General features: G+C 39.3%; 1 protein-coding gene across 1 annotated transcript in view; it reads left to right on the forward strand.

Annotated features, from left to right (window-relative positions):
• The window catches only part of usp43b (ubiquitin specific peptidase 43b), a 72730-nt gene that overhangs the window by 38645 nt on the left and 10179 nt on the right, over positions 1 to 23906 (forward strand). The window contains exons 5-11 of the mRNA XM_086056017.1: positions 6245 to 6380; positions 8418 to 8562; positions 11855 to 12017; positions 15332 to 15443; positions 21648 to 21751; positions 23034 to 23111; positions 23205 to 23334. Coding sequence (XP_085912143.1) covers positions 6245 to 6380; positions 8418 to 8562; positions 11855 to 12017; positions 15332 to 15443; positions 21648 to 21751; positions 23034 to 23111; positions 23205 to 23334 — 868 coding nt within the window. The remainder of the gene's footprint in view (positions 1 to 6244; positions 6381 to 8417; positions 8563 to 11854; positions 12018 to 15331; positions 15444 to 21647; positions 21752 to 23033; positions 23112 to 23204; positions 23335 to 23906) is intronic.

The raw sequence follows: 23906 nt of genomic DNA on the forward strand, positions 1-23906 counted from the left end.
AATTGTTGACATTTTGTAGAATTATGAGGTGGATTTGGTAATCCTCAAGGCCTGAGTGGAAGGCAACTGGATTCTCTGTTTTGGTGGAAAACCTTTGATCTTTTATCCCAAATGCTTCTTCAATTCTCTTTGATGGGGATTTAAAAAATGGCTTATTTGATGAGGATCCAGTTGCCTTCATGAGTTACTGGCCTGTAATCTACACAAACAGAAGGGTATAGACAGCATCCTCAAAAGACTCATTTGAAGAAGCCACTTTGTCAGCTAATGACATCCACATTAAGATGCTTGCATAGCTGCAAAGAGGCTGATGTAAGCACTTCGCTTAAAGCACCGTTCTGCTAACAAAGCCTTCAACCTTAACAGAGGTACAATCCAGAATGGCTGTGGACACTAAAGGTGCTTTGGGATCACAAATGGCTGGCGCTACATCTGCAGCTCATCTATTTGGCATTTTGGAGTGACTACTTGTTTACATTATTTGTGATTAGGTCAGCAAGTGTAATGTGATATGGCTAAAACTTCTTGTATCTTGAGATTTTATGAGTCAGCACTGACGATAAGGGGAAGTTACATTTACCCTTAAATGTAGAGAGCCTGGAAGATTGTTGTCACATGTACCAAACAGCCAATACCGGTACTTGCCAGAAATTTCTGCAGCTCCTTCAATGTTGTTGTTGGCTTCTTGGCACCTTCCCGTACCAGTTTCTTTGCGTCTTTTCATCAGTTTTGGATGGAGGGGCAATCATTTCTTGGTAATGTCACTGTTGTGCCGTATTTTCTCCACTTGATGTGGCAGTTTTCACTGTGTATGTATATCGTGTATTTAATGCTTCGGAAATTCTTTTGTAGCCCTTTCTTGGCTGACAACTTCGATCAATGTGGAAGCTCTCAACAGACCACGACTTGTGTTGTGAGATGTAACTTCCAAAATGTCAGGAAAAGCCTACTAGAACATCAGAAATATATATTTTTTGGAGTTAATCTAGGGCTTGGCCGATAATTCGATATCGATATGTATCGCGATTGACACGTGATCGATACCAGTAGAAAATGCCTTCGATAAAACGTTCAATAGAAAAAAGGAAAAACAAACCCGTTCGCAGCATGGTGCGTGATGTAGGCAGCGCGCTTCCGCCTCCAAACATGAAGAAGAAGCGTTTAAACCAAAGAAGAAGCAGCTTTTAAACCAACAAGGAAGAAGCATTTAAACCAACAAGAAAAGCTCTTAACTCAATGGAGCATGCTCGCGGGCCCGGCAGCCGTGCGCTACGCTCGCGGGCCCGGCCGCCGTGCGCTACGCTTGCGGGCCCGGCGTCCGTGCGCTATGCTCGCATCCAGCGAGCGAGCGCCGTACTCGCATAATTATATTATGCATGATAACCTTATTAAAAACCCGTGGATGGAGCCCTGGTGTACAAGTAGAGGAGTTCTTGTCTTTGATATGCTAGCAGTAGTTAGTAGCCTTATCCGACACCGGCATCGCACTCGAGGTAAAATCCAGCAAGTAAAATATGAATGGACTATGGCAACAATGAGTCCGCTAAAAAGATAAAGTAGTCCTAAGACGGTTGGTCAACGATGATGTATGCACTGCGAGAGTATTCGTTCTCTTACATTGGATGAACATTGAATGAACATTGAATGAACATTGAATGAAGGCTATGTGTCAACAACTGCTTTGGGGTAGACCTAATGGAAATAAGCATTTACAATGCACCGATGGAGGACAAACTGCACATTACACTACATAACGATGTACAAAAAACAGTTGACTGTTATTTAAAGGTAAGGTTTAAAACCAAATCAATAATTATCAATATTTACTGATATGAAATACTTAGATTGTGACAGTTTTTCAAACATTTCTCAGCCCTTCTAAGCACATTATCTTTAAAATGGAGTTTATTTAATCGACATATCGACAGGTTTACTTCACTCTTTCATAGTTACATTGACCTCTTATTAAAGCTTTAGTATTATGTTAAAATAAAATAACCTAAATGTATTTTTATTTGGGTCATTATTTTCAATAGTTTAAAAAAAGAAAAAAAATCAATATATATCGATATCGACCAATATGAAACACTCATATCGTGATATACTTTTCAGTCGTATCGCCCAGCCCTAAGTTAATCGGTAAATGGTGGCAAGTGTGGGCTGACTTTCTTGACCATTTAACATGAGTTTGAATGTGATTGGTTAATCTTCAACACGACCGCATCCTGAGTTATAAGAGGGTGTGGACACTTGTACAACATTATACCGTATGTTCTTTTTACACCCCCTCTCAAAACATTTTGATTTTCAATTGAGTTGTACATCTTCAAGGTTAAATTGATGGAAACAGTTTGGAAATGATTCATATGGTAATGTATATATATTTTTATATTACAAAAACTCAACATTTGAACATCGGCGTGTCGACTTTTTATATTCACAGTGTAGATTCAATCTTTACAACCAACAAAATGCATCATCTTCTCTGGAAGAATAACAATTTCCAGTGTTGTTCACGCAACACTTGTCAAACAGAATTGCCTGCATCAAAACAGGAAGCAAGTGTAAATTTCTCAGAGCAAATGTCTCATTCAAGCAACATCCACTCCAACGCTATTTCAGATCAAAGAGGAGAGGTTCAGAATGCCCTGACATTTTCCTGGTTGGACACAAAACTCGTGCAGTTATTTTCAAACCTATTTCCTAGCCATAGAGTATTTATGTCACATGACGCTAATGTTTAAGTATTTATTTCTAAAACAATTGAACTCGACACATCTGATCGGATCTTTTCTGCACTGCTTTGAGATATGCTGTACACCTCTTTAGTTTTCATTATTTTTAGTTATTTCTTAAATGTTTAGTCTTGCACGCCGTTCAGAGTTCATCCAACATTTCTTTTAATTTGGGTGATTATTTTTAGAAGAAAAAACAAAGCATGATCCAAGACACACGCCGAGATGAAAGCATTTTCAAACATTCATTTCTTTGGACTTCACGGGAGAGGTATACTGAATAAAAACAAATCAGTGTTCAGGTTCTTTTTATGACTGTGTGTGCAAATATTCTCACTGGCTGAGCCATGTACTCATACACACAGCTTGCCTCCAAACAAATACAACAACAACAACCCAAACATTGGATTTTTTGTTGATTGTATTTGCATTTCTTTGGAGAATGGATCATTTTGTTTATCCAGTATGGTTGCAATTCTATCCTGCATTGGTGCAATAATAAAGCAGGGGTGCCCTCATTGGTTTGACTTGGAGGCTACTTTTAAAATGTCAAAATGAGCTACCTCCTGTCAAAATCTAAAAACAAAAACATCTTGCTTGAGTTACCAAACACTACAGTCAATCTTTATATAGTGTGGTCCACTTATTCCGGATGCAGTACACTAGATTTTTTTTATTTATTTTTTTTATTGTACAGTACAGTACAATTTCTCAACTCCACGTCTCAAGTAAAGTAAACGTCGTTAGCTAATTAAATATAGCCTACCAGTGCTAGTGAGAATGATTTGTAATCCATAACGAGTGATGTACATTGAGTGAATGGATGCAGTTGCTGGTGCTCTTTTAATCGCTCTATTAAACAAGCGGTAACAAGATACTGTACATTGATCAAAAGCATATCCTTAAAGGTCAGGGTGCAAACATTGAAAACTTTTCTGTAGCCCTCTAGAACACCTTTTACAATGCATAACTGTCATTAAAATGTGATTAGGTCGTTGGTAGACAGCAGTCTATAACTAAATACAATTCAGAATGTGTCGTCTGCCGTTTGAATCTCTCTCTCATCTTCGGCTTTTTCCGGAGATGTGACGTCACAGTAGCCGGAGGATTCAATGACTACTAATCATGAACGATCTAATAACACCCCCTTCTGTCGGCTCGTGTGTTTCGAAATCCTCATTCCAAAATATTGCTCGCCATTGAATGTGCTGTGTTTGTAGCGCATGGAAATTGTACAGTCTTTGGTGTAGCGAGCGGTTTAGCTACATCTACGTCACTTCCGACGATTCCTCGAGCTTCCATGAGGTTCAGAATGAGTAAGTAAAACCTATTTTCTAATCGATCTGTGGTTGACAACTTGCAGGAAGTGACTTGTGTGTATTATAAAACCTATTACCAATGAGAATATGAATTTCAACAGACTCTGAAAAATGTTTGCACCCTGACCTTTAAAGACGAAATCAACCCAAACACATTTTTTCTCAAAAATATGTTCTATGCAGGCCCAATAGTTGAAACACGGCATTCTGATTAATATTGCGTTTGTGGAATATGAGTTAAGCAGAAAAATCCAGCCCTTTTTAGCCATCTCAGGGGGCGGCCATTTTGTCACTTCTGTTGACCGCAAAATGACATCACAGTTGCTCAGGGCTCAGGTAACGACCAATCACGGCTCAGCTTCAGAAAACAGGTCAGCCGTGATTGGTCGTTACCTGAGTCCTGGGGAGTTGAGTTGTCATTTTCAGTCGACAGAAATGACAAAATGGCCGCCCCAAGAGATGGCTAAAAACGAGTGGATTAACTCTTATTCCACAAACGCAATATTTACCAGAATGCCTCGTTTCAACTAGTGGGCTTGCATAGAACATATTCGTGAAAAAAATATGTTTGGGTTGACTTCCACTTTAATGTACACCACAGTGGCCAGTGGTAAGGTTCATGAACTAGCCGGTCAGAGTATCTCCTCATACGGTCACTTCCACATCACTCAAATTCTAAATCATTGCGCTGTTTTGATTAAATGGTAAAAGACACGTCGCTGCTGCCAAGCGCGCACATCAAAGTCTGCGCTCCTGACGAGCCCCCAACAAAAGAAAAGGCTTTAATAGTTAAACAAAGCTAGGCACTGTGGTTACATCATCTTTCCAAACTCTATTTCAATTGTATAAGAGTCATGAGGGATGCAATAAAAAAAAAAAAAAAGGAAAAAATAAAATAACGATAAGATGACTAGATAGTGTCATAGAGAGAAAATAATTTACCATGGCTCTCTTCTGCTATGAAGCATTTCATAGCAAGCAAAAAGCCATTGATTTTTTAACATAAGAGGCCCACTAAAATGTATCTAACATGACGATTTTTACTTTTGGGGGGGAATAAAATAGCAGACACACTTTCGATCTTGAGGCAACACAATGTGGCTCCCCCGCAAGAAGAGGTGCAGTATTACGACACTTCTCAGGCACTTTAAATGTCAATAGATTTACTCTCAAGCTATTTTCAACACCTTAGATTAATTAATAATTTGTAAAAATATGACAGGACTGACCATCAGTATCGATTTGTGGAAAAAATGTGAAATTCACCATTGTATATGCATATATATACAGGATATATATGTCTAGTAAAAATGTAAAAGATATGTACTATATGTATTGCTATAATATCTTCTACATGACTATGGTTGTTTTGAAAACACATTTCAAAGCATGCTCAGTAATGTTTAACCTCACTGGATAATAATAGTAAAAAAAACATGTCCAAGGTGCTGGTAAATTTGATGACGTGGGCAGAGATATGGAGTGATAGAATCATTTTTTGAGACTATGTTTTTGTTGATGGAAATCTTGCCGAACGGTATCTTAATATGTTGCGAGAAGAGATTTGACCAATCCCTAAACGACAATGGTGACTTTCAGTTTACTTTCAGCAAGATGGAGCTCCATCTCATCATGGTATCCGCGTGCATCAGTGGTTAGAATCAGCAGTTTCAGATGCTTTGATTGGATCGGTTTTCCTGTGGAGTGGCCTACCATTTCTCACCATACTTGATTTTTATCTTTGGGGGCATTTGAAGGCCGTGGCGATTACAAAACATAAAATCACCCACGCCTTTACAAGATAATAAAAATGTTTTTCATTAAAAAAAATCTTATGTATGGAAACTTATGCACACACAGAAAGACATACAATGACCAATTCTTTTGACCCGGTGCACTTTACAAAGAGAGGTTGTCAGCTTGAAAAGCTGCGTAAAACAGGCGGCTGCCTCTGGAGAGGTCAGAGCCAAGGGCTCCCTGCTTTTAAAAATGCAATAGATTCCATTATTTGGCAGTCATAAAACTTAACTCTTAATGATCCATTATTAATGTTAAAATGTATTGACTTATTCATGAAAGTCTTCTTTTGTCCCCTCCTGGCCGTAGCGCAGTGTGCTCAAACTCAGAACACAACCAAATGGAGGTTAGGCTGGCTCCCACTCAGCCGAACTGTGTGTTACTCTTTGGCAGGCCCATGTGTGTGACTCTGGTGTTCAGCACGAAAGGACAAAGGTACCTGCGAGTCGGTCTGGCCGTGCCTCTGTTTGGATCTGTCGCCTGCTTGAGAAGGATGGTGGCTGATGAGGGCAACATTTCCCCAGATCAGGTAAACATAAACAAGACTTGTGTTAGTCCTCCTAGATGTTCAGACTGTTATAACATGAACTGGCATAACTGTACAGCACAATACACCTGAGGCACTTTTGGGTTCATTAATGCCTTTGAGGTGGAAATGTTTTGTGTGTAGCGACGACAGGGCTCCAGATTAGCTTTTTTTATACTAGGAGCACAGTGGTCCCTAGCCTGAAACTTTAGGGGTGCAAGTAGGGCATTTAGGGGCGCAAATATTTTTACTATATTACTGATAAAAGGGATGGAGTTTGGTGAAAGGGTTTGTCAACTAAACATTGTCAATAATGTATTTTTTTAAGGCAGCAAATTTATGGTTGCACAGGCGCGATTAGAAGAAAAATCGAACATATTGCAATTTTGTATCTCCCTCATATTACTTAAGCTTCTAACAAAATTATGTTTTGTCCTTCGATTTTGACGAAATCCTGTGTTTTAGTTCGTGCATCCACAACCTTGATGACCTTCAAATTCACTTGACAATCGGCAAACATATCAGGGAGAAGACACACTTGTAACCAGAGGTGGGCATCCCGTCAGAGTGACGGACCGTTCCATAACTGACGGACGCCCGTTCTGCTGACAATTCACGAATGACGGGACTCTTTTTAAAAATGACAAACTGACGAATGACTGAAGTAGGTTTTTATCCGCCATGACATACTGACAGACTGACCAACTGACAATTACAATTTGGTTCGGCACGAAAAATGACGGATGATGAATGACGGACCAGCCAAACTCAATAAAAATGCCCACCTCTGCTTGTAACTGCATTTTCTTTTTAGGAAACAGCAAAACAAAAGAGCAGGTTGATGCTGCTGTTTTAATATGACAGCAGCGGAAATGCCATAATATTATGATGTGATGATAGACAAGGTCTAATTGATATCCATGGGAGACACCAAGATTGTATAAATTCCAAGTAAAATGTAATGCTGTGTTGACATTGTTCACTTCATAGAAACGCGTAGTGTTGCCTTGCTTCCTAACGTTAAGCATGATCATGACTATATCAATTTATCATTTGATAAATAAAATGGACAGGAAGTTTTTTTTTTGTTCCAGACGCAATAAATTTCTAATTACATACATGTTTGTTTACATACATCTATAGTTAGTCATTCAGTGTGTATGCTGTCCTTCTCCGGTCAGTGAACTTGCTCACCGCTGAGGGAGGCGGGACTCATAAAAATACTTACTCAGACACACACACAAAGACAGACAGTGGAAACAGCGTTCAAACGGAGAGAAAAAAACAGCATACTCAAAGCTACGTTTTCAGATAGCTGTAGGTGTATAATCGCGGAAAAATTAAGCGGCATCAATGCATTTAGTTCCAAAACTAGTGCAGCATGACGGCACTGTGGGAACACTTTGGATTCAAGTCAGATGAATGCAGAGCGGCCCGCTAACATCGAGCTGGTATGTCGCGTTTGTGTGAAGAAATTCCCAACACAACAAACCTCCAGTTAAAGTCCATTTAAAGCCCAAATTCAGCTGGGAACAAAAAACATGTCGGGAAACGGAAGCTTGCAATAATAACGCCTCACTGATAGCGTTACACGCTTTATAGTACAAGAGATGCAGCCATTGAATACTGATGAGAAACCAGCATTTAAAGAAATGCTGCAGACTTGACAGGCAGTGCAAATTGCCTAAAAAAAAATCTAACATTTCCCAAACAGTCATTCCAGCTTTGTACAACCAAGTGAAAAAAAAAAGTTATCGTGACAGGCCTGGACCTAATGCTCATAGCAACCATTTTTTACAGAAGGGTGGTGGCAGAGAACACATTTATTCTGTATTCTGACTCAGATAATCATGTAAATCAAGTTAAATAACATGCTGATCACTTTGAAATTTGCATTTTCTGTTGCCAAATGTGTCTTAGAACAGATAAAACGATTGCAGTAAATGTATAAAGACAGCAACAGTCTTATTTCAAATCAGTAAGAATAATAATAACTTGTTCTAATTCAATACCTGACAATTTTGATATTTCCCTCTACAGGTGATCCTCACTGAAATTTACTCCACTGGGTTCCAGCGCTCCTTCTTTGATGTAGACGACCTAACGAGTATAGCAGAAAATGATGTCATCTATGCCTTCCAGGCTCCGCCCCTCTACATCAGAGGCGGCTCTGCACGGACTTCAGGTAGCTTTATGGTTGAAAATCCAGCCCAAGGTTCTCGTTCATTTATACCAAGCTACATGTATTTGAAGTTAATATATGTTGTTTGCTGGTATTATTACCTGCTTTCAAGTTTGGAAGCGCCCGGTAAGCAAACAGCCATTTTTATTCTTTAGTATTCTTAATGAAACCCGCAGGGAGTGCACTTTACTGCAGGGGGGCCTTGAGGAGCAGATTACAAAGTGTATAACATCACGTAGAACACTGTGAGTTATGCACACACACACACACACACACGGTGCCGAGCGCTGTTGTGCTATCAGATTTATATCTTCGATGTCTTTACTATATTACAACTGTTTCTCAGCTAGCGGTGTGCAGCATTGTGTACTCTCATGTACCCAACTGCATCATTTCCCAAACTCGGCTTTATTTTCCCTCACTCACAGGCAAGTGAAAATGTTGCTCACCATTGTCTGAGCACTGCATTTCTAATGAAAAATTTGATTTTTGGGATTAAACTGGGCTGCCATTTTGGCCTGTACAGCCACCTGCTGTCGACTGAAATTGACATCACAGTGCCCATGAGCTCCGAATGTCAAAGCACACCTGTTGTCTGGGTTTGGTCTTGTTTGCAACGCAAGCCATGGGCACTATGACATCAGTCGTTCAGTCAGCAGCACAAAATGACGGCCCTCTGATATGGATCAAATTAAGTCTTATTACACAAACGCAATATTAATTTTGGACTGGTGGGGGCACATGAAACATTCATGCAAAGATTTTTTTTTGACTTGACGCCATTCAAAAATGATTTTCAAAGTCTTTGACTAAATAAACCTGCAGATACTCAGGCTTTACATGTACTGAAAGGCCCTCAGATCAGTTGAATCTCTGGATTGTTATGCAGTATAACTTCAAAATGTTCTCATGACCTTGGGCTATTGCACTTATTCATTTTCTTCACAGACAAATATTAATGCAGTCTACAAAATCATCCTAAACTCCTATAGTTTACTTTCTTCCTTTGAAGTCACATTTCTGCTGCCGCATGGTACCACACATTATATGGCACAACTCTAGATTGTACTTCCTGAAAATCAAAAAACATTGGTCATAGTGATAATTTTATCAGCCATTTTTAAATTTAGTCTAGCTTTCGTTCAGTTTATGTCATGCTTGTTAGTTTTTATCATATTTAGTGAACCTCATACCGCTTTTATTTCCTCAAGTTTTAGTCGACTATAAGTCGAGCATTTTGGTCCAAGAAAACTGAGTTTATTCGTCTAGTTTTAGTCAAGAAAACTGTCAACATTTTAGTCTAGTTTTAGTCAGGACCCCACCAAGAAATCATATATGAATTTCTTGTCTGTGCTTGTGAATTAAAAGGTGCATAGATATTAGCCCAGTTTTTATTTAATGAACTACATTTTTGTCTCGTCTTTATTATTCCACGAAAATACATCCTGATTTAGTCCCACACTTATTGTTTATTAATTGATGTTTTAGTCTAGTCTAGTGTAGTTTTCATCCGGTGAAAAATGTGCTTTGAGGAAAATATGTTCGTTTCACTTTCGTTAATGAAGTTAACACTAATTACTCGAACATTAAAGTAATCAGTTAACCAACCAGGGTCTTTGCTAGACCCATTTGTTCCCTGTTAGGCATCAAATACCTCTTCATCTTGTCAACACATTTTGGACCATGTTATGCTTCCAGCCTTAATTTATTGATTAACACTTGTATATTATGGCCTTTTTGTTGTTTATTATTTATTGTTAATTATTTTGTAAAGTGCTTTGTTACAGCTCCCTCTGTTATGTAATGCGCTATATAAAGAAAGTTGTATTGCATTGTATGAATAAGCACAAAAACATGAATAGACCATAGAGATTGTTAGAACTGCTGGACCAACTCCATATTTTCTTCTAGTATCAGTTCCTCGTAGTGTACCACTACTTTGCAGTGTGTGTGCATGGAGAGCAGAATCCTTCAGGAAAAGTCATATCTAATTATAGTTTGACCGTGTTTAGTCTGCTTCTTCCCGGTGGGTGGTTGCCTGAAATAAGTATGAGAGTGCAGAGCAGTGACAAACTCCCAAACGTCCGATTTCTTCCCATTTCCCCCCCGATTAGATTCAAAACATGATTTAACTGGCGCTTGTGTGTGTCTGTAGGCGTGTCAAAACATAAATTGTGATACCACACAAATACAATTGTGTTATGGCTAAAAACAGCAGAATAGAAGTGAAAGGAGACAAGAAACAGAAGTGTCGAAAGGATACAGCGTTTGACAGGCAGCCATAAAATATTTGATTTAATGAGGAATGAGTGGTGGCTCTCCTTGGCGGTGGCAGCCCTGTGTAACTCTCAGCGGGACAGACCAGGAGGTGACCTCAGCATTTTAGTCTTTCATGAACATGTTTCAGTGGGCTTTTAAAAGGAGATTTCCTTCATGCATCATTCCCAGAGCTGTCAGAGGTCATTTCTTGAGAAACTTGTCATCCATGATTTAAAGTGAGTTTTATCACTAGCTTGATTAGAGCAACGTTACTAAATGAAAAGCCGCGCGTTCTCATCAGAATTTGAATTCCCGGGGTCAAGACATCGCAATCAGCATATTCATGTTCAAGCTTTGATGGTGTATTTGTAGACTTTGATTAGTTTTGAATAGGTCTTGCCCTTCTTGCAATGACCAGATTAATGTGCCCGGCGCACCCCAATTATATCTGAGTGGTAGCTTGTGCTAACACAGTTGTTTGCTGCTTTGCAAAGATCACACTCATCACAGCCACCGGCAGTGATGAATCACATGTCAGGAGAACAACAGGCTTAAATAAAACATTGTGGTTTGGGGAGGACTCAGTAACTTTTGGCCTATCAATTGCGTCTCGTCCGAGTGGGATTTGCTGCGTGATTTATCACAGTCAACCTCGTGAGCGCTGAGGTTGTCGACTGCCTGACAAAAAATGCCGCTCGGCCGGCGTCACATTTCACGGGGATATTATAAACTCGGCTTTTTCGCCCAGTCAGTCACACCCGTCCTTGTGTGGGTCTAAACACAAGGGGGTGGATCACAAGCTGCATCAGATAAGCGCTCCTGCTGAGAGTTCAGACCGCCATCAGTCCATCTGTTCCATGAATCACTCCCCTAAATAGAAAGCCGCTGTCTCATCCATATCACAGCCAGCCTCCTCGCTCACAATTCTATGCGTTACATTTCAACATCAGTCACCTTTACCAGAAGAAATCTGAACACTTTTGTATGGCATGCAGGTACAGTTCTTCAAACGTTTCTCCCTGTGTGTTTCTCTTAGGATACCATCACAGTCTACCATCTTCTACATATGCCACTGGTCCTGAGGGTAAACGATTACCTGCATCTGGGGCGTTGTCTTCAGAATTTCTCAACCATGGCGTCCCAGTAAAGATTTTGCTGTTGGTATGCAACGCAGCAGGAGCAGGCCAACAAACTGTTAGGTGATGATTACACAAGTTCCATGGGTAGTTCTCTGTTTGATTAACACATCCGTCCTTCCATACTGTTATTGTTCTGTAATTTAGAGCAAGGATAAAGTGATGCCAAAAATAAAACAGACGGTTTAACTTTATACGGAACCATCTCCTCAATGGTTCAACTGACCTACGTGTCAGGACATCATCAGTAGGTATGGTGGCCCCGGAAGTGCAAAACACAACAGCAAATTAAAATATGCAACTGTAATTAACCAATCACAACAACAAATAACCAAACACAACAGCATAATATAGCATAGCAAAATGCTACAAAAAGCTAAACAGGAATCTAAAGTTAAACTCTTGCTCATTTTTTGGTACATCATGGAAAATTGTGCGCCTTATAGGTGTGTCCCACCCTCTTTTTAACTATTAAAGAGGAAGTCCACCCCCCCAAAAAATGTTTGCAATAACATGTTCTATGCACCTTCTCTAGTCTAAACATGGCATTCTGATTAATATTTGTGGAATATGAGTTAAGCAGTAAAATGCACCCGTTTTTAGCCATCTCAAGGCGCGGCCATTTTGTCACTTCTGTCAACTGAAAATGACATTACAGTTGCTCAAGGCTCAGGTAATGGCTAATCACGGCTCACCTGTTTTCTGAAGCTGAGGCCGTAATTGGTTGTTGTCTGAGCTCTGAGCAACTGTGATGTCATTTTCAGTCGACAGCATGTGACCCATATCAGAAATGGGTGGATTTTGCTGCTTAACTCATATTTCACAAACTTAATATTAATCAGAATGTCGTGTTTCGACTAGGGGGGCTGCATAGAACATACTTTTGTAATTCTTCAAAAAATGGAAACTGAGGCACTCAAAGTATTTTGAATTAAAAAGCCTTTATTTTAACATGGCCAGTTGGAGATAATGCCTACGCGTTTCAGCCTTGGTAGGCCTTCTTCAGGGCAAGCTTGCAAGCTTCACGGCTCAGATTCAGAAAACAGGTCAGCCGTGATTGGTCGTTGTGAGCAGATGTGATGTCATTTTCAGTCGATAGAAGAAAAAATGACCGCCCTCAGAGATGGCTAAAAACGAGTGCATTTTGCTGCTTAACTTATATTCCACAAACGCAAAATGAATCAGAATGCCGTTATTCAACCAGTGGGCCTCTGGGAACATATTCTTCAAAAAAACATGTTTGGGTTGACTTCTGCTTTAAGGATATTTATTTACTTAAAACAATGCCTTGATTTTTTTTTTGGGGGGGGCGTATACAATCGATTTTTCTATTATGTTAGTAATTGAATGAGTGAAAGCAACTTATGATTTCAAGCACTTCAGCAGCAATCTACTTGAGTGAGTATTATTATCACCGAGTTGCTCTCCCTCCTCTGTGGACTGAGATGCTCGGTCATTTTATATTTAGCGCTACTCTGTACCAGAAGCACGTCAAGGTCATTTCACCTCACTGGAAAATAAATGCCTCACATCCATCTCACTGTGAGAGGAGTTTGAAATCAAACGATTTAAGGATCCAACATCTGGTTTGATTGCAGATCTGTCAGACACTTGTCTCTCTCATCCAATTGAGGCAGATCAATAAAAGGTGAGCTGGCCGACATGGCCGTGAGAAAGTCCAATCTCATCCGTGAGAGTCTGACTCATTTGTGTCAGTTTCTCCTTCAAAATGCCTTACTGTCATTGATCAAAACACCCACCCACCGATCTCGGACTCATCAGATGACCGTGGGAGACTTTGCTTTGCCAAGAGGATGACATTGCAGTCAACGTGTTTCAAACTGCTTCCCTGTAATCAAAGCACAAGATCACTGAACATGAAATGACTTGCTTTGTGTGTGTGTCTGTTTTCTGCCTAAACTGTGCAAAGGTTTTAGACAACATCATTGCTTTAGTTTTAACAATGTTCTGAAGACCATTATCGTTGCCGTCCTGTGAAAAACACATTTTTCCTTTTTTTTTTTTTTTTTTTACGTTAATGGGGTTTCCACTTTGCAGACATCCAATTAATATGAAAATGGAAAAAAATAAAAGACAAAATTCGACATACATGTTTTTCACGGGACGTTAGATAACTTGATTGTCACTCGGGAGAGTGCTAATCTTTACCAAGGCTTAATGAGAATCCCCTGACTCCTTGTCTCCAAGTACTCCAAGCGTGCAAGGTTTTGCCTTGTACACCTCATTGTTTGTAAAAAATAAATAAATAAATAAAGAGTTATCTTACTGACTTATATGATACTATCACTTTTATAAGCAATTTGTAATGCCTAGTTAATTCTGAGCCAGCCCTGTATATAGTGCAGAGACCTATTTGTTCACAAGCAATTAAAAAGACAGTTTTCCATACTGTCTCATTTTAATTAGTTGCAAAATGAAGGCCTTAATTATCCTTCAAGATCTGTTATTCAAAGATCTGAAAATGACACAGACATGAAAAACATCCCCATTTATTCTTTGTAAAATATTTGACAACGGGCTTTCTCCTAGTTTTTAAGCATAAGTCTAGAATGGGCCGCACCATGAAAAATCATTTTTCACCTTATGCTCTTAGGTAGCTGTTTTTACCATCACATTTTCTTCAGTGTATGTGTTTTACTATTTACTTTCATAAAAAAAAGGTCATAAAAACAACAAAGCTATGGTGAGTATTACAGTGTGAATGCGTGAATGCTAAAAGTCATGCATGAATGTCGACATGGCTTTTGACATGTTTTATTGTGGTACAAGTGATTATATTAGTGGAGGTGAAGTGGATGTAATATTGTTGCATGAATTGATCTAAAGGCTCCCCAAGAGGACATTTATTTGGGGAGTGAACAGACTCCTCAAAATATGCTGTTGAAAATCATCTGATAATCCAAGCCAAAGCCTCCACAATTATGTGCGTGCATGTCTGAGTCTACCACATAATATTAAGTATGGTGGACTCTGAATGTAAGCGTTTCTTCACTAATACAGGTTTTTTTTTCCATTCTTACTATCACTGGATTTACAGGAAAATGTTGTTATCCTTTTACTGTGAAGCCCGCTTTGTTTCCTCACCCGCTGTGCACATGCATGCCTACGGGGACTTCTTCTAATAAATCTCAAGGAGACAATGGAGGACTGCCTTCAATTAAATGTGTGTTATAATAAATGTGTCGTGGGATCCATTCTTTTAGAGTGATGGTTTTCCCTCTTCTCATCAGCCAATTCCGTGTATTGTCTTTTGCTGTGCTTCCCTAACAATGCTAAAATAAGAACCCAGGATCTAATGTCGAAATCACTGTTTTATGTAAGCTCAACTATGTTTTTGTCCTATGTTGTTGTTTTAGGTTTGGCCCGCCATTCTTAATGAGAGAGGACCGGTCTATTTCCTGGGATCAGCTGCAGCAAAGCATTCTGAGCAAGCTTTACTATCTGATGATCAATGGGGCGCCGGTACAGGTACTGATTAACTACTTACAGAAATGGCATGATGAATCAATTGTAGGATTTTTTTTAATAATGAACAGTAATATTAATTATATAATAATTTTTGGGCAACTAAGTGAATCATTTCCGCAGCGCAGTGATCAAATGATCGACACATCCACATTTATGAGGTTGGGGGTTTAAATCCGGCCTCCAGCATTCCTGTGTGATTTGCATGTTCTCAATGTGCTTGTGTGGGTTTCTCTGAGAACTCTGACTTCCTCCCACTTTCCAAAAACATGTTGCTTAGGTTAACTGGCAACTCTCGATATTGCTTGGTTATGAATGAGAGTGTGTATGGTTGTTTGTTTATAGTGCCCCGTGATTGGTTAGTGACCAGTCCAGGTGGTACCCCGCCCCTTGCCCAAAGTCAGTTGGGATGGGTTCCAGATCACCTGCGACTTTAGTGAAAATACGCGGTTCAGTGAATGAATGAATGAATGGTTATCATTGTATTATTGTTATTGTTTTATGTCATGTTATTGAGCTCTTGAGAATGACATTTCCATCCTCTCAGTGTTTCATCATATACATATTGTGGATTAAGAATAAGAGCATACCATATCATAACACATATTACACCTCCCCTTGGTAAGTAATTATGTCAAGGTTTTGCTGATAAGTAGAGAAGGATAGATTGTGAGATGCTGTGGTAAATAGAGCTAATCCAAAAGACGAACCTCTCAATATAACTGTTCATCTAGCTTCTTACACTCACCTACTGTCTCAAGCTTTGGAGGGACCGTAAGGATAAGATTGCAAATAAAAATGGCAACGGACTCACTAGAGCTCGACTAGGTGTGGAGCTCAGTCATCCGGGACTCAGAGTAGAGCTGCTGCTCCTCACCAGTTGGAGTCGCATCGTTTTTTTTGGTGTGTTTTTTTGGAATTCCTCCCAGGTGAGGTGTTGCAGGCATGGTCTACTGACAGCAGGCCTCAGGTTAGGCTGGAGGGACTTTGTTCACAGCTGGCCTGGCGAGCAGCTCAGTGTCCTCCCGTTGGTGCTGAGATGGATTGGGAAGTCTGGCTTGATTGCGCAGACTGCTGCTCCTTGCGACCCGGGTAAGGATGGTTGGATGGAGTTCATCAGCAAGCTTTGCAGAAGCCTGATATTGATCCTGATCATTTGATTCAGGTGTGTTGGAGGAGGGAAACGTCTAAAACAGGCTGAATAGGGGCTCTCGAGGACCAGACTTGGGCATCCTTTCTCTACACCTTCAGTAGGGTCCCGAACTATGTATCGGTGTTCACCCAACAAGTCTACATATCGTCGCTGTCCTGTGAAAAACACTTTTTTTCCCCCTATTTTTACATGAATGGTGTTTCCGCGTTACATCATTAATGTGAAAATTAAAAAAGTTTCCAAAATTGGAGATAAGTGTTTTTCACAGGACAGCGACGATATGCTTTGTGAACTTGCAGATGGCGTTTGACTGTGTTCCTCGGGGATGGTTGTCAGGTGGTGATCAGGGAGTAAGTGCTAGCCAACCTAATACAGGCTTTCGGTCCCTCTGCGAATGGTGTCAGAGTTTAGTCCGCAATGTCAGCAGTAAGTCAGATTCGTTTTCAGTGAGGTTTGTACTCCCCTGAGGCGGCGCTTTGTCACCGATTCTGTTCGTAGCGCTTTTAGACAGGATTTCTCAATGCAGCCAAGGCGTTGAAGGGGTCCAGTTTTGGTGACCTCAGCATTGCATTTCTGCCTTTTTTGTGTGTTTCTCTTGGCGTCATCAAGTCTCACTGGTGCAGATCCCAGCCGAGTGTGAAGCAGTTGGAAATGAGATTCAGCACCTCCACACCAGAGGTCATGGTTCTTGCTCGGTTAAGGATTGAGGGACCTCAAAGTAGTAGTAGTAGTATCTCCCTCTTGGGTTCCAGTAGAGCTGGACGAAATATCTGAGGAGTGTGGAGTTTGGACTTCCCTGTTTAAGCTGCTCCCCGTGACCCAATCACGGACAACCAGTCAAAAATTGATGAATGGATGGTGCCTATATGTAGGTAATGACCTTTTTTTTTTTTTTTTTTTAATGATATGATAATTTATTGATAATTGTTTTTGCAGATGTCTAAGTTAGGACGTCCTGACCCCCAGTTTGAAGACCTTTAATTTTGTTTACCAGAAGGCATCCAGTGAAGACGACAAGAGTCAGGTGTAAAAATTTTAGTGCCGGTAGCAGTGTGCTGTTGCGTTCTCAGTGCCACCTCAGCATCAGCCATTGCATTAAAGGCACACTCACTGCAAAGTGCCATAAAGTTTTCCGGAGCCACCCTCTGCCCTGAAAGAGCAGATGTTTGCTCTCCTTTGAAAGCAAATCAATAGCAGCTTGTGTCAATTAATGGCACTGTCAAGTGGATTTTTCCGCTTCTAATTTTAGCCTCCGTACAGACTGAAATTCAAAAGCAGTCATTTTTCTCTCAGTCGTTTTCCCTGCTACTGAATTTGCTGGAAAGGATTTGAAAAGGTTGGCAGGGTGCCTACTAAAGCAAGAATAGCAATGTAATCTATTACAAAACACTGAGGCAGCCCAAGTTATTGATCTTTTTGTTGCAAGCTGTGAAAGAAGGACATTTTGTTGGCAGAGATGAGATCTATTTGGCCTGAAATATTCAGTTGAGCAGCGAATGTGTGCGGTAAAGTGGCGAAGAGCATTTAGTGTGAGAAATGACACGCTGGCAAATGCTGCTATACTTTGCAGTGCAAAAACGCACAAGATAATAAAGGCCACCGAAAGCCAACATGTAAACTTTGGCACTTTGAAGCCAATTGCTTTTAAAGCTTGTTTGCAGACTCTCTTGTGGTGTAACAAAACTCGAATGCTTGTGAAGCCTCCACTCTGTGGCCCTTTTCCATCAGGGCTCTGATATGAATTTTCACAGGTTTTCTCATTCTCTCCCCAGCTGTCACACTGACAGCTGTGATTTTCACAGCATGTTCACATTTTGTTATATTAGCTCCCACTCACATATACGGCTTTTTATACCAATTCCTTCTTATTTACACTGAGTATATTGGCATGCCCAAATAATTGGGCTACTGATGGTTCGATCGCTTCTCTTTTCCACACTTCTCCGTAAAGTCACAGTTTGCATGCATTGGCTTATATTCAGCATAGCAACGTAACCACCATTTTGAGTGTGGCGGTTGGGAACAATGGGCGAAGATGCCTCATTCATTTGCAGCTGGAAGGTGTACCAAATCGGCGTTTTACACTCAAAACCCAATCTCGTGGGATTAATAATGAACAATGACTTTTGTTTGTATTTGCTCGTTATAACATCGTTTAGCAAATAGAATTTGCTGACATTGTAGTTAATACTATGAAGTTCTGTATGTGCAGAAAATAATAATTCCCACGGTGAAGCCAGCCTGCCCCCAAAAAAGTCTTCCATATTGAACCAAATTTCCCTGAAGTAACAATTTTGATTATTAAACATTTTTAACACTATGTAGGTTTCCCAAAAATAAAGGGCTGGTAAAGCAAAGGGAAACGGCACTCAGCAGGGAAGGCTGCTCTGCTAGTTCGTCTCCAGTGACCATTACTACTAGTTAAATTAATATCAATCCCTGAATTTAAACACATTCAATCAAAATTGGTGAAATGTTAATGTTAGTGCCCGTTATTTAGAAAACCCACCTGCCTCATTACATTTAAAGATATGGTTATGATAGACATGAGTAAATATTTTAATATTATTTCTGTATTCACCATCACAGTAACTATTACATTCATTGTTTGCTGTAAAAACACAAAAAATAAAAAAATATATACCTTTTGGTTTGTTCCTTGATTCTAAACCCTCATGGAGTAAAAATGTACAATCCTCAGTTGAGCTGGGCAATATGGCGATACAGGATTATTGTCACTAGTTTTTTTTAAACGATTATTATTATTGTTTTTGTTATTATGCATGCACTCTGTATATTTAAGTGACAAAAAGAATGAGAAAATATTTTTGCAAAAAAAGTAATGCCGCCACATTTATGTCTTCTGGTTTTATTTTGCAACATCGTCTTTGTGGCATTTGTTTAACAGCATCATGCCTCATTTTGCAACATTATACTACGTTACTTAACACATGCAGGTTATATGATAGAGGATGAAGTAGGCAAAATAAAAGGTGCCCGAAACACCGTAAAAGTTGCATCTTTAAAATAAACCAAAAGTCCGAAGGGGAGCAGAAAATGGTCGTATACAAACTATGCCACAAGAAGGTTCCCTTACCCGACGCAAACACAACAAACCTCTTTTATCACCTCAAGAAAAAAACATGAAACATAGCATATGAAGATTTCAAATGTGAGTCAAAAAGATATCAATGACCCAGCTGGTCAAAACGTGAAATGAAAAGCCAAAGTCATCCGAAAAAACAGGAGTCATTTGCGCAATCAGTTTTTTTGCTTCTTATATAATTTTAACCATTTATATTGCTCTTTTTTTTTTTTTGCACTACTGGGCTAAAGATTACAGAAGCTTAAAACAGAATTTTTGTGTTTGATTTGATGTGCAATATTATTAGGTACTGTTGATCTTCTTATAGATAGCGATTGTTTTTTTCCTAATGAAATGGATGTCAATGGGTCAGTACTTTTACAAATTGGCCATTATTGTAGTATGTTTATTGATTGATATTTTGTGAAAATGTACAGTTATACTGTTGTATAGCTTTGTAACTAGATTCCATTTAATCTTAAATGAAATCTTTTGACTTCGATAGTACAGTATGCCTCCTTGCCCTGTTCAGGGCTACACAGCTGATCAATGAATTTTGGAGAGGGGTAAAGACTAGATACTGTATGGTTATGGGACTGCAATAGGTTCATATATGAGCATATCTCTCAGGAATGTGCTGTTCTGTCAGAGACAGGTTTCCTTGCAGGACTGAGCGTGGGTGTTTGTGTTAGAGCTCAGCCCGCATCCACCGACCACATTTCATATGGGACGAGAGGAAATCTGCTTCATTTTTGGAAAGCTCCTTCATTCCTAAAGCACCTCCCATCTGACCAAATCCCACAGTAATAAAATCATGCGGCAACGAAGAAGTAAAAGATAGGTCTTTTATTGCTTCTTTTGTTTTTGTCCTCGTCTATGGCCTTTTGAACCTGCTCAGACTACAAATATGTTCTTGCTGTTTTTCAATATTTGACTGTCTCACCAGGCTGTACTCAAGGTTTGTTGTTCTAAAAATCACCTCAAAAAAGGTATTGAACCAAAGTTACCGCATTAATGTATATGTATATACAGTATATCGCTGGCGTGAGGCCAAAATCTCATAAATCACATTTTGGTGGATTTCATATTTTTTCAAAAATCGATATTATTGGTCCATCCACACGCGTTAGTGTTTGTTTTTTTTTTTACACATTATTGACCAATCTAAAGTATTGAAAATGGCTTGCTCTCTTTCACGATGCAATGCTAATTGGTTGAACAAACTTGCCATCTTTGGGGTCTCCTGAAAAGTGACTATTTTGGAAGTACAAGGTTTGACCCAACGCCAGCGATAGATGAATCCTTTTGGATTAAAGCTGAAACATCTTCACCAGAAGGGTCCAGTTGCCTCAGTGCAAACATTGCAAATTAGCTTGAAGCTTGCACATAAAGCTATAGCAGCAGTCTATAATTTACTCAGTGCTCCCTCTTGTAAAAGTGCACCAATAAATGAGACTCAAGTGTATAACACCAGCCACAGAAGGTCCTAATTCAAGTCCTTTGTTATCAAAAAGATGTTCAATACCGTAGGTCGAGTTTCCTGAGCAGCCATCAACAATGGAACAAATACAGGAAGCAAAACTTCAGTAATCCAGATTGCTACTAGTGATCAGGTCTTCTAAAAATATTGACATCAAGAAGAGCTAATCCCTTAATGCTGTCTGAAATGTTCTACTGAGGTGCTTTTTGGGGGGGGCATCAGAATATACCGCCCTGGTTTGCAAGAGGTGTGTCACATGACACAATTACAAAATGTTTTCAAACTTCGGGGGCATATTTTTCAACAAAATTAGTCAAACTCCAAGTGAATATAGAAACTCTTGTTGCATTTGAACGTCAAGGTGCCACTGTAGTCAAATCTTCCATAAACACAATGTCCATAGCTCTTTGTTCAATCCAGAGACGTTTAGCCAACATTGCAATGCAAGCAGTGTCTTCACACAGTTTGACCCCACTATTTTTCTTCCAGAATAACAGAGTGCTCTTCAACATCCGTGTGGTGGGAGGATCATCATTTTACAGCTACTTGTCACCGCAGGACAGTGGGCCACTCTACCATCCTGCCGTTGACAGGTCAGTGTGGTGTGTGAATTTTAACTGAGGAAAGAATGTATTAAGTGACTGCTTTCCTTTTTTTTCCTTTTTTTTTTTTTTTCTGGAAGCACCCAACGATGTCCCATGTTTTAGTGATATAATATTTGGGTCTGCATTGTCTTGGGTGCTAATTATGCTAGCTGCTGAATTCTGTTCTCTGCTGTGGGCCACACCTGGAGCAACTTCCAAAAATACCGGTAGTCAATTTCCATGTAAATATTTTAGTGTTATACGGCAACATCCGAAGTAAAAAAAATTTAGTGGTTGTTGAATAGGTTTACAGACATGAATTAAATTGTTGTTGTTAGACAAAAAAAAAATATTATTATGTATTATATTATGGCCAAGTCCAAAGAACAACAAATATGACAAAACACATTATTCTTCTAATATTGTGAGATTTAATTTTCTTTTAATCATCATGAATCCCTAATCTATAGTCTGGGATTTGTAAACACATATTTATTGCGGGCCACATCAAATAATTCAGGTTTCCCCCAGAATGACCACGTTGAAAATATATACTATAAAAATCATATTAATGCAGTGGCGGCTCGTCAATAGAAGGTGCTAGGGCACTGCCCCACGACACACAGTGGACACTTTCCTTTTCCTTGAAGACAAAAATGAATAAATATTAACTTAGAAAAAATGTTATTTAAGAAATGTAAACATGAAAATTTGTAAAGTTACAAGAAAAAATATGAAGTATTCTATATATAATATTTAATTGATTTTAACATGATACATATTTTGTTTAGATTAATTTCAAGAACTTCCCGAACAACTTTTTCAATCTCTTGTGGCTAATCACAAGGATACAACAGTCATTGAGGGTTAAACAATTAGAATTGTAACAGATTATTCATGTCTATGCTCCCTGGAAATGTTGACACCCAGCGGATCAAATGCTGTATTAGATATTCACTCAGTTTTTCGAGGAGTAAAGTACTTGAGTTCTAATGGTCTGTATAACCTGCTTCAGAGTGCTACAGGTACCCCAGCTTCCTCCCGCATTCAAAAAATGTTTATGTTGTTTCCACTGAAGACTCTAAAACTGGTCATAGGTGTGAATGATCATTTGTTTCTATGTGCCTTACAATCGGCTGGTGGGCAGTACAAAGGTGTACCCGCATCTCGCCCAGAGTCAGTTAGGAAAGGCTTCAACTCACCTGTGACCCTAATGAGGACAAACACTATAGAAAATGGGTAGTTGTTGCACTAGAAAGATATCAGTAATCCTGTTGTTGCTTTCTCTTAGAGCTCTGAAACTCTGCAGCCCCGGAGGACCGCCACATGTGAAGCTCATCATTGAATGGGAGTACAGAATCAAAGACTGGTGAATAGCTTTTTGCTTCAGCTCAGCTTTTTAACATTAAACTTCGACTCTCGGCTGGCTCGACTGAAACCCTCTTTGCATCCTGGGTTGTAGCTTGTTTGGAAACATTCAGGAGGAGGTGGTGAAGGATGCGGACAGCGTGAGGAATCAGCAGCAGCAGCATGTTCAGCAGTACAGCTGCACCTTGGATGAGTGTTTTCAGCTCTACACCAAAGAGGAGCAGGTAGGTACAGTAAATGATGAATACAGTATGTCACATATTTCATCATGTGTATTAAAAAAAAAATATCGATATCACAATAATAATAATATAAGTGTTAAATATCGCAATAATATCGATGTCACTATAGTATCTTATATATATATATATTTTTTATATATATATATATATATATATATACATACATACATACATACATACATACATACATACATATATATATTATACGGGCGAAAAAAATAGTACCACAGCCAACTACTAGAACAATAAGAATGAGGAAAAGGGTGTTAACTGCAGCAATCAGAATGGGAAGTAAAAGTATTTGATATGTGATTTGTGTGACAGAAGTGTCACCCAGCGAGAGAAAAAAAAGACGTTGTCATGATAACACCCATTCTCATACATTGGTCAACGTATTCAGAATAAAGTTGAATAACAAAGCTGCAACTTACAAAAAAGTGCATTTTCCCACTCATTCATCGCTGTTATATGTCGACTTGTGACTTTATTCATTACACCACTTTATTCATGGTGTAATAAATCGTCGTAGTTTGTGCAACATGCCTCGGTAATAC

Source organism: Filicampus tigris, chromosome 16, assembly GCF_054856515.1.
Source record: "Filicampus tigris isolate MCC_2025a chromosome 16, RoL_Ftig_1.0, whole genome shotgun sequence".
NCBI lineage: Eukaryota > Metazoa > Chordata > Actinopteri > Syngnathiformes > Syngnathidae > Filicampus > Filicampus tigris.